At 40.6% G+C, this 12166-nt stretch overlaps 2 protein-coding genes and 1 non-coding gene across 3 annotated transcripts in view; 1 reads left to right on the forward strand and 2 right to left on the reverse strand.

Annotated features, from left to right (window-relative positions):
* Positions 1–12166, reverse strand: part of LOC134216943 (UDP-N-acetylglucosamine--dolichyl-phosphate N-acetylglucosaminephosphotransferase) — a 30853-nt gene that overhangs the window by 9185 nt on the left and 9502 nt on the right. The gene's annotated exons all lie outside the window — the stretch shown is intronic.
* LOC134216942 (beta-1,4-mannosyl-glycoprotein 4-beta-N-acetylglucosaminyltransferase) lies at positions 429–8669 on the forward strand. Its single transcript, XM_062695703.1, has 2 exons — positions 429–980; positions 6561–8669. Exons 1-2 carry the CDS (start codon positions 631–633, stop codon positions 7825–7827), a joined length of 1617 nt encoding a protein of 538 aa, XP_062551687.1. The 5' UTR covers positions 429–630; the 3' UTR covers positions 7828–8669.
* Positions 9305–9380, reverse strand: Trnad-auc (transfer RNA aspartic acid (anticodon AUC)). The gene has a single exon. It is a non-coding gene; the product is annotated as a tRNA-Asp (tRNA).

The raw sequence follows: 12166 nt of genomic DNA on the forward strand, positions 1-12166 counted from the left end.
TCCTCGGACCAGCATAAAATTCGGTTACTTGATTCGGCTTGTGAAAAAATTATCCGCGCAGGCCCATAACCTGTTGCAAGCAGCGAGCCAAAATAAAAAGCCAACTATGGACAAATAACATTTTGTTTTATTGAACATTTTAAACATGATTGCTTTGATGAACATTATATATTATAGGTTGCTTTGTTGCACGTGACATGGATCAACGTACAACAGTATCCAGATGCGATCTATAACGAAGCACATGGCTTCGTATTTTATAGCAGATTTGAACATCATGGAAGAGCGAATTGAACAGGTCTCACTAACACCACCACACTAGTTGTGTATATGATTTGTTCAGGTAAATACATAACACAGATGTTCTGACAGATGATTGTCAAAGAAAGACCAGGAAAAAACAAAACGGGCCGAAATCCTCATCCCCTCGCCTTTTTCTTTTTCGTGTGACTCATTCATTCATCCTCATTCGCGAGTAGCACGCAGTATCGAACAGTCGCAAAATTTATTTGCTCGACAGCATCCTTCACTCTTTGCAGTGGAAGAAAGACAAAATGTCACCCGAAGTGTGTCGCTGAATAATTTGTAATCTGAAAATGTAAAATTAACGCCACCGAGCCCAGCTGATTAATGTATCTCACGAGCAAGCGGTGGGACGTAAAGCTGTTCCTATGGGGCCTATTTTTGCTGCAGATTTTCCTAATATCGGTCTTCCTGGCGTTCGGTTCCCTGTTGGCCAGCAGTTCCATCCAGCAGGATGACCAGACATCGGCGGCTTTGGGCGCTGGGCTGGCCAACCGATTGCAGCCGTCCCGATTCGACGTAAAATTCGTCAACAATCAAAGTTCTTCCGAATTTTCCACGCAATCGGACGCCATCGAAGGACGGCCGAAGGTGGGCGTACATGTCCGACACCCACGGTTTCGACCGCTGCAGCTGAAGACCATCGCCAAACCGGACGATTACACCAAATATTACAGGTAATAAAGTTAGCGTTGTGGGTGGGGAGAATTGGTTCAGTTTAATTGAAAAAGTGAGCTTATGAAATCTGAGACGCCCCGAAAAAAATATCGATTGGTGACGGCGAACTCCAAGGGGTGTGGAGATGTTGGCACTGTTTTGCGAAGGGAGTGGAGAGAGGAAAAACGCCTTCACATAAGAGGATAGCAAAACAGTCAGTTGGTTGGCATATGAGAACGATTTCTTCCACCAGAACAGGCACATAACTTTGCACAGGCAGTCTGGTTAGAAAGCAAAATTAAAAACAGAACAAGATACGACGATTCGTCTTATATGCTTTGCGCCGGTCGCAGAAAAAAAATCTGATTCGCACCAAATGTATGTAAAAGCAAATGGCAAGTTGAAGTGGAGCAGTAGGGTGTTTCATCGCACAAATTGGATGATCTCAGTCGCAGTTTAAAATCGAGATTATTTCAACACAACATCGCAAACAAAGGGGAGTAATCATGATGATTTGATGTGGAAATATATGCATATGGATTAAGTGGAAGCAACAGTCAGGTTTATATTCAGATGCAGTCAGAAATACACGAGTCGTATGCAAATTGCCCAAAAGATATACTGCCCATGATCGCATATTTGTAACATTTGCATTTTTGTCGATTTTGAGTTAGGTTTAGGAATCGTCTCCAGATTGTTAGTTCTTTAAGCTGAGTAAGTGAAATCAGGAGGGCAAATCGTCAGTAACAGCGCTTCACTTGCAGCGTTCCTTGGTATTGAAGGAGCATTCGATAACACATCTCACAGTTCAATGAAGAATGATATTTGAAACGAGGTTTTATGTATGTATTGTTGATTGGATTGGCGAGATGTTACCAAAAAGAGAAATAGCAGCCAACCTTGGAAGTTCATCAATTAGTGTGAGAGCAGTAAAAGGGTGTCCTCAAGGAGGCGTACTATCACCTATATTGTGGTCTTTAATCGTTGATGATCTTCTCAAACAACTGGAGGCCCGAGGCTTTGAAATAATTTGCTTCGCGGATAATATAGTTATAACCAAATGCAAATTGCTTTAATTTTCATCACACTATGGTGTGAAAAAGAAAGATTAAACATAAATCCTTCAAAGACCTCATTAGTGGCGTTTACAAGGAGGAGAAATAATTCTTTTCCTACTTCAAAATTGAAAAAAGAAGATTTGAAACTTTCAAGCTCAGTCAAGCATTTTGGAGTCAGACTTGACAGTAAGCTGAATTGGAACTTGCATCTTGAGGAAGCAAGCAAGGCTACAAATGCTTTATGGATAAGTAAGGCGACGTTCGGTAAAAAGTGGGTACTGAAGCCAAAAATGATTCAATGGATTTATACGGCGATTGTGAAATCCAGAATATCATATACCGCATTAATATGGTGGCCAAAAACAAAAGAAAGGATGGTTCAGAAGAAGTTGGAAAAAATTCAAAGCACGCCGAATAAAGCGCTAGACGCTTTGCTCCACGTGCTACCATTGGTTCAATTTATTCAATTAGAAGCAGAGAAGAGTGCTTTGAAGATCAAGAGAGATTCAAACCTCTTCGAAGGTGACCTAAAAGGACATCTTAGTATTCTAAACAAAATAAGTATCAACTCACTTATCACAAGCAATGATGATTGGATGTGTAGAAGATACAACTTTTATCGATGTTTTGATGTAATTAATCTTGAGCGAAATATACGGGCGAACAGTGGACCAAGTCTTCGATCAGTCTTACACCGAATGTTCAAAGCTGAACAATCAAGTTGGAGCAGGCGTGATTGGCCTAGGGATAAATATCTCGATTGGCCATGGAAATGGTCCACTGTCTTCCAAGCTGAAGTTCAGGCTATTCTTGAATGTTCTAATTTATGATCACAGGCAAATTCTTCCTTCATTGCAGCTGACCAGTTGTTCGCGTCTGTGGATTGCAATGCTTCGGTACGATTGCGTGGGTCCCCTGTTTCCATGCTAACCAAACATTTATTCGCCGACGTGCTTTGTGATGCTCTCTGTTCATCGGATTCTTTATTTCTAGACTAACATTTGAAAAGGGCGTAACAGCCAAAATTTATTCCTTCTGATTCTTCGTCTACATATATAGCTATATATGTGGACAAAGAATCAGAAGGAATAAATTTTGGCTGTTACGCCCTTTTCACATGTTGGTCTAGATTTGATGCTGCATTTGATGACGACTCATTGATTCGATGGTTGCCATGTTCTGAAATTCGATATGAAGGTAGGCCGTAAAGCGCGCTCCCTGCCGCTGCGCCTCAACACCTGTGACTCGGGTGGCTTTGAAGTTTGTCGCGGGGGGAGCGCAATGATTGTCACGTCACCGGATGTATCATCCGATAATTCGCCTTCGCTAGTTTCTGCTTGCGAAAAATAATTTGAAGCTTCAGAATCATCTGATAGGTACTCACTGGACAGGACCTCCTCTTGTTGAGGTATTTCGACCGGTTCGGGTAGACTATCTGTAGTCACATATTCTTCCTCGAAATCTAATTTCACAAAAGTTCTCATTTTTGATGGTCTTTTCATTGGAAAATAAGCTGAACTTGAAGTTTTCGCATTTGAAAGTTCGCTGATGAATACGACATCACGAGATTTAAAAACTTTCCTGGTAGCCTTGTCGTATAAGCGGTATGCTTTTGTGTCTACATCAAACCCTACAAGAATAGCTTCCTTCGACTTGGCATCCCATTTTCGTCTCTTTTGCTTTGGTATATGTTCCATCACTTTGGCACCGGACACGCGGATATGGGACAAATCCGGTTTACGTCCAATCCATGCTTCTTCCGGGGTTTGCTTGTGCCCTTTGGTTGGGGAACGATTGATCAAGTAAGTTGCAGCTGCCACCGCTTCAGCCCAGAATGCCTTCGGTAGATTCGCTTCAAACAACATACATCGCGCCCTTTCAACAATTGTTCGATTCACACGTTCCGCCAAACCATTCTGCTCCGGAGTGTACTCTGTTGACGTTTGATGTCGAATGCCGAGGTTCTTCAAATGTTTTTGGAAAGCCTTGTTGGTATATTCTTTACCGTTGTCCGTACGAAGTATCTTGAGCTTGTATCCGGTTTGTCTTTCTGCCAGATAATCTTCTTCTTATTGGCATTACATCCCCACACTAGGACAGAGCCGCCTCGCAGCTTAGCGTTCATTAAACTCTTCCACAGTTATTAACTGCGAGGTTTCTATGCCAAGTTACCATTTTTGCAGCATTTGTATATCATGAGGCTAACACAATGATACTTTTATGCACAGGGAAGTCGAGAAAGTTTCCAACACAAAAATTGCCTAGACCGGCACCGGGAATCGAACCTAGCCACCCTCAGCATGGTCTTGCTTTGTAGCCGCGCGTCTTACCGCACGGCTAAGGAGGGCCCCAGATAATGGAAGTGCTCGAATGCTTCCAGGACTTTATTCTCGGATTTTCGTTCCAAGAAATATACAAAAATTCGTCTGATCTTATCATCTGTGAAAGATATATAGTAACGGCTGCCACCTAGAGATGTCGCTTCCATGGGGCCACATATATCGGAATGAACTATTTCCAGAACTTCTTTGGCACGATGCCCTTCCTTCGGAAACGGAAGACGAGATTGTTTCCCCTTCGCACAGACGACACAACTTTCACACGCCGTTTCGTTGAATTGGATACCAGAAGCCAAACCATCCTTCAATTGTTTCAAACGCTAACGACGAGGATGTTGTCCTTTTCTCTTCAAATCGAAATAGGCCTTTCTCCATATCGTGGCACCCCGTTGCTATTACGACGCCTGATGGATCAATTACATTCACAACGTTTGCCGAAAATTGTACCACGTGACCTCGCCGAACGATTTGACTTACAGAGAGTAAGTTATTTGACATTGTCGGGATCAGTTTCACATTATTGACTTCTATCGGTGGACTGTTTGGACAACACTTTCCTTCTAATTTAACCAGACCGGTCGCAACAATGTTCATCCCCTTTTTTGTCTGCTGTTATAACGGTACCATACTTCATTATTCGTCGATAGGACTACGCTAAACGCTGATCCTTTCTTCACCTGACAATCTCTCCGACACCTTTTGCATTTGGGTCCCTTCGGTTTCTCAGTTGACCTGTCGGCTACGCTTTGCTGCCTTCCTGCTGGTTGACCTCTTCTTCCAAAGAACGCTGTTTTGTCCGTCGTGTGAATTTCCTGAAGAAGTTTAGTTTTGATGCTATCTCTGGTGATTGCAGTTCCGGAGCTTTCCAGCGCCATAATCATCGGTTTGTATTCATCCGTCAATCCTGCTAACAACAACGTTCCAACCCATTCCTCGCTTATGTCGAATCCAACGCCCCGGAGCTGGTGGGCAGTAGAAACTATCTGGGTAACATAAGTGCCGACGGACTCACATGAGACTAACGTGGTGTTTATGAGCTTCCTCAGGAGTCCTACACGCCGGGTTAGACCGGTGTCTTCGAACGCTGCCGCAAGCTTCGCCCATACCTCACGGGTCGTCTTTGCATCCTTTACGTGTACATAATTGATGGGGTCGAGTAGCAGAATTATTTTCGCACGGGCCTTCCTTATCCTTTCGTGCGTCAACAGCCGGAAACGTTCCATCAGCATTCGCTATCGGTTTTACAACTTCCCACAAGTTTCGACAGCAAATTTCCATGTCGTCCAATTTTCGCGACCAATCAGGCGTTCTAGAGACGGCAACGATGATGAAATTTGTATTTGATTTGGGTTTGCTTGTGGGTCTCCGATTCCGCTTCTTCCTGCTACTTGTCCGGCTTCCATATTTGACTTGGGCCCATAACCTCTTAGGAAATGGCCGTAGATAAAATTTATTCTTTTATATTTATCAATGATTGCTACGATCTATTAGGTACAAATTACTGCTACACGTAAAAAAATAACCTTATATGTTATGGAAAAACCATTCGAAAATGCTTATACTCTTCATTATGCCACCTAATGAATGATCGCGTATCAAAAAGCTAATAACATTCATAAGTTAATGAAAAGTATAAGTTTCGGAATGTATGTGACTAATGCGAAGTATAAGTTTTTTCTTATACATATCATTCAACGCCTGCTTTGGCAAAAAAGTATTAGAAATCTTAATAATAAACAACATTAAATTTTTTTACGTGTACTGACGACAATAATTAGTAACAGAAGTGAATCTGGAGTAGCTCCAAAAAGAAGAATGTTTGAATGCTCTCCTTCCACAATTAGCAGTTTACTTGTAAAGTGAGAATAGTTAACGTAAAAGTATAAGATTTTAATTGTTGCTTATGTTCCTGTTCTCAAATTAATGTTGTGGGATTGTTTTTTTCCTTAACTACAAATTTGCATGCATTTGACAGTCGGAATAACGACCGGCCATAATTTTGTCGAATTGACGGGGGTATACTTGTGTAGTTCAGAAAAACTCCACGATTGGAACAGTAAAAGGATGTGTTTCGATTCTACATGGATGCTAACGGGGCCCATGTGCTTAGAATCGCATATCCCCAGTCTGGTCATTGCGAGATGATGTTAGTTCAAGTACATTTTACTTAGGCATTATTTAATTTTTTGTTTGTAATTTCCAGACATATTTATTATCACGACGGGTACCGAGAGCACACTCGCCTCTGTTTTATCGAGGGTACCCACTTCCCAATCACCACTAAACCCAAAAGGAAAACACCTCCCACGGGGCAAACGCGCCATTCCGTGGGATCAATCACCAATGAGACTGACTTCGATGCAGGAGAGTTAGATGTAGTAGTAGCAGCTGCTGAAGAGACCGAGGAACAAAATAACGACATAAGCAATGACATTCTTCCGGACGGACGCTGCCGGTGCCGGCCGGAGTGGCATGGCCCGGACTGCGGCCAGCCGGAAGTGCTCTGGCGAGCATTCATAGCTTCCCGTATCCCACCAAGGAACCAGACGGCGGCACCACGGAAGGTACCGAAGAATGTGTTCTACATTATCGACGCCAACTTTATAAGCGTGGAGTTGCTGGAGATCCAGATCATGGAACTGCTGGATGTGGTGAGCTTGTTTATACTGTGCGATCGGCAACTACCCGTTGCCGACGGGGTGAAGAGTGAGACCTATACGATAGGGCCGCATGTGATGAGTACTGATTTTTTAAAGGTCAACCAGGACAAAATTCTCCTGCTGGAGGATCCGACATGTAGTGGAAAGAACGTCTTTCGGAAGATGAAGAAATTCATCCGGAAAAGTGATATGCACGTGGACGATGTGTTGCTGTACAGCCAAACAGATGAGATTTTGAACCGAAGGGCAGTTAACTATTTCCGGTGGTATGACAACTGGCCACACCCCGTACGTTTTCGACTGAAGTATACCGTGTTTGGCTTCTTCTGGCAGCATCCGGAAAGCACCTTTATCGGAGGGGCGGCCTGTCAATTAAGTACTGTGGATGAAGCTTATCGATCCGACCCAGAAGCCATTCTGAAAATCGATAAGCCAGTGATGTTAATTGGTGATCTGAATCATTATGGCGGTTGGTATTGCCGACATTGCTACCAACTGATAGATATAGTGAAATATTTAGAATTTATCACTTTAGTCAATACAACTAGTAGCGTTAGAACCAACCAATCATCATCTTATCTCCCTGACCCGAAAAAGGGCACTGTAATGAATGTGGAATATGTTCAGAATCTCATCGCCAGTGGGAAATACTTCGACGATAAAACATCATTCAACAAGTTGCAGCGCCACGTGGACAAGTACTACGCGCCGGAGTATGTGCGCAAAAATAGCTGGCGGTTCGATAACATCGTTATCAATCTATTTGCCCGCTGGGAGGACAGCGTCATCGATGACGAGTACTTTAGTTAGACGCAGAAACCCATCTATCTCGAATTCAAACTGCATAATTCAACATCATCATTACAACATAATCAAGACAACAATCGATACTCTTCCTATCATAATCAGCCAAAGTTTGGAAATAGCCAATTTAGACATTACAACAGAAATTAACCAGCCAAATTAATCACACAAAAAACTCATCACACCACACTCTCATCCAAAATATCTCCGTTGACTCACAAAAGCGAGCTTGATATGGAATGCGCGTGTATAAATGGGAGAAATGGTCGTCGAAATCCAGAACTATTAAAGGAAACCTAATCGAAAAAAGGGCTAATGTAATACTAGATAGCTAACCAAAATCCAAATTTTGCCTGAACAGGATCAGAATGATTCTCTGGTCTAATTTAATGAGTTCAGTACCAATCGAAAAAATAATATTTTTAGGTGATCGAAAATTATTGGCGCAACATATTTTAGCAGCAATCAGATAAAAATCACTATTTTCAATTAGAATATCTACGTAAAACGACATGATAGTGCTTTCCTCGGTGATATGATGGTTACTGGACTGAAGCGAAGTGGGAAATGATAAATACCAATTAAAGAAAAGCCTATCCAACAATATTGACGGCACCTAATTATGTATACCTGATAAATTGTATAGTTACTAACACAACATAATTCGATTGAATTCGTGGAAACAAATTAGGCTAAATTTCGGAACTGACCAATTGTTCTACTTAATTCGATATTATATTAGTCGTATGCGCATTTTGTGATTCATTTGCTTCCTTCATAGTTTTACGTTTTACTTTCATTGTGAATAAATTATGATTGTTTGTGTCATGTTGATTCTTTCAGGAAAACTGCATTCATTTAATTTCTTTTTAATCCGAACGTCCTAGAATGTGTTATTCACCAGTTAAAGGTTATTTGACAAATCAGAAGGACTGTGTAAAAAACACGACCGATTGTAAGACGTTGGACTAAGTGCCGTGCCGGATGGCTAATACCCTGAGTGCCTGAAGTAAGTTGAATAACTTTGATTTGAAATTTCCAATTCAAACGCTATTGCTTTTGATGCCAATATTAATAATTGTGCTTGAAGAATAATTGCTTACCCCACAGCCTAAGAAGCAAGCGATTCCGGGTTTTACTTCTTACCAGAATTCTTTGGATGTTCTGAAGAATTCCTTAGGAATTAATTTTTGACATTTTTTCGTAAATATTTTAAATAATTCTATAGGAAATATCTCTAGGATTTTTCCAAAAAAATCAAGAATACTGCCAGAATTCTTCCGAAAATTATTTTAGGAATTCCTTCGGACACCATTGGAAATTCTTATCCCTCGGAAATTTTATCAATAATTCCACCGGGATTCCCAGCAAGAAACGGAATTTCCAGACATTTCAGAAATTTACAATGTTATGAAAACTCATATGTGAATATGTACGTTATGTGGAAGATATTGATTTGGAAAATGTATTGGAGGTAATCACTTTCCCTTCGATGGGACTCGAACCCATGACCCTACAGTACGATAGACTGGTGCTTTAACCAACTAAGCTACGAAGGACCTCCTTCGGCCTTCGCAATCTAGCGGCTACTGAACAAGCTCGAGATTCCCAAATTGGACGCATAGTCAAATCACTCGCAATCCATTTCTCAAGCCAATACTTCCACATGTGTATTAGTACACGTCCACATTAGAGGTGCGTGAGTATTTAGAATGTCTGGCGGCTATTATACACATTCTTCATCAGCAACTGTACTGATCAAGTGAGGTTGTGTAAGCTATTTGCCAGTCGGTCGTCAAGCTCAGACCCGACCGCATTGCGTAGACAAGAGCACGCAACTCAGGTTCAGTTCAATCAAAGTTAATTGCCTATTTCCGGGGATAGTACAGGGGTTAGACAAAAAGGTTGAGATAAGTAAAAATAAGTCGAAATTCAAATCAGCATAACTTTGCGTATAATAATTCGATTTTGATAAAACCATAAAACCTTGAGAAGCGGACACTCTTCTAGTATACTGTCCCCCTGCAACACCTGAGATTGGTCCTTGGCCACCGGGAATGTTCCGGGTTTTCCGAGGGTATGTTCAAGATGCATTTTTTCCACTGCTTGTCATTTTATGTGACGTTAACTTTCATCACGTTGTATGCTTTCTCCGAAAACTAGAACTAATATGCCGGCCAATGGTGGCTGTAGATAGAGAATCCATCTAAAAGAGATACGGCCATTTCCGTAAAAACGATACCGGGAACATGATGAAATGATAATTCACTATCCTACAAAATTGAGCTTTTTCGCTCCCTTCAACCATTTTTAATGTACTCAATAGATTTTTTACGCTGAATTCAGGTACGTATTCAGATTTTCTGTAACACGTCCAGTTTTTGAGAAAAACGCATTTTAATTCACGAAAGTACGTATTTTCATAGAAATTTGGTTTCTCTCCCCTGCAAAGCTGAATTTTGGCTCCTCACTTTTAGAATAAAGTTTGAATTTTGTAGAATGGGCCTTGTAGAATGCATGTGGGTTGTTGGATTTCATTTGGCACGTACATTTGTTGTGAAAAACGGAATTTCATTCACAAAAGTACGTCTTTTCATAGAAATTTGGTTTCTCTCCTCTGCAAAGCTGAATTTCGGCTCCTCACTTTTAGAATAAAGTTTGAATTTTGCAGAATGGGCCTTGTAGAGTGCATGTGGGTTGTTGGATTTCATTTGGCACGTACATTTGTTGAGAAAAACGGAATTTCATTCACAAAAGTACGTCTTTTCATAGAAATTTGGTTTCTCTCCTCTGCAAAGCTGAATTTCGGCTCCTCACTTTTAGAATAAAGTTTGAATTTTGTAGAATGGGCCTTGTAGAATGCATGTGGGTTGTTGGATTTCATTTGGCACGTACATTTTTTGTGAAAAACGGAATTTCATTCACAAAAAAACGTATTTTGAAAGGAATTTGCTTCCTCTCCTCTGCAAAGCTGAATTTTGGCTCCTCACTTTTAGAATGAAGTTTGAATTTTGTAGAATGGGCCTTGTAGAATGCATGTGGGTTGTTGGATTTCATTTGGCACGTACATTTGTTGTTAAAAACGGAATTTCATTCACAAAAGTACGTATTTCCAATGAAATTTGGATTCTGTGCTTTACAAAGTTGAATTTCGGCTCCTCATTTCAAAAATAAAGTTTGAATTTTGTAGAATGTGCCTTGTAAAATGTATGTGGGTTGTTGGATTTCATTTGGCTCGTACATTTGTTGTGAAAATGGAATTTCATTCACAAAGTACGTCTTTTCAAAGGAATTTGCTTCCTCTCCTCTGCAAAGCTGAATTTCGGCTCCTTACTTTTAGAATAAAGTTTGAATTTTGTAGAATGGGCTTTGTAGACTGCATGTGGGTTGTTGGATTTCATTTGGCACGTACATTTGTTGTGAAAAACGGAATTTCATTCACAAAAGTACGTCTTTTCATAGAAATTTGGTTTCTCTCCTCTGCAAAGCTGAATTTCGGCTCCTCACTTTTAGAATAAAGTTTGAATTTTGTAGAATGGGCCTTGTAGAATGCATGTGGGTTGTTGGATTTCATTTGGCACGCACATTTGTTGTGAAAAACGGAATTTCATTCACAAAAGTACGTCTTTTCAAAGGAATTTGCTTCCTCTCCTCTGCAAAGCTGAATTTCGGCTCCTTACTTTTAGAACAAAGTTTGAATTTTGTAGAATGGGCTTTGTAGACTGCATGTGGGTTGTTTGATTTCATTTGGCACGTACATTTGTTGTTAAAAACGGAATTTCATTCACAAAAGTACGTATTTCCAATGAAATTTGATTTCTGTGCTTTGCAAAACTGAATTTCGGCTCCTCACTTTAAAATAAAAGTTTGAATTTTGTAGAATGTGCCTTGCAGAATGTATGTGGGTTGTTGGATTTCATTTGGCACGTACATTTGTTGTGAAAAACGGAATTTCATTCACAAAAGTACGTCTTTTCATATAAATTTGGTTTCTCTCCTCTGCAAAGCTGAATTTCGACTCCTCACTTTTAGAATAAAGTTTGAATTTTGTACAATGGGCCTTGTAGAATACATGTGGGTTGTTGGATTTTATTTGGGACGTACATTTGTTGTGAAAAACGGAATTTAATTCACAAATATACGTATTTTCAATGAAATTTGGATTCTGTGCTCTGCAAAGCTGAATTTCGGCTCCTCGCGTTGGGAATAAAGTTTGAATTTTGTAGAATGGGCCTTGCAGAATGCATATGGTTGATTGGATGACATTTGGCGCATTGAGAAGCCGAATTTCTATGAAAATACGTACTTTTGTTAATTAAATTCCGTTTTTCACAACAAATGTACG

The sequence above is a fragment of the Armigeres subalbatus genome, chromosome 2, assembly GCF_024139115.2.
Source record: "Armigeres subalbatus isolate Guangzhou_Male chromosome 2, GZ_Asu_2, whole genome shotgun sequence".
Classification (NCBI taxonomy): domain Eukaryota; kingdom Metazoa; phylum Arthropoda; class Insecta; order Diptera; family Culicidae; genus Armigeres; species Armigeres subalbatus.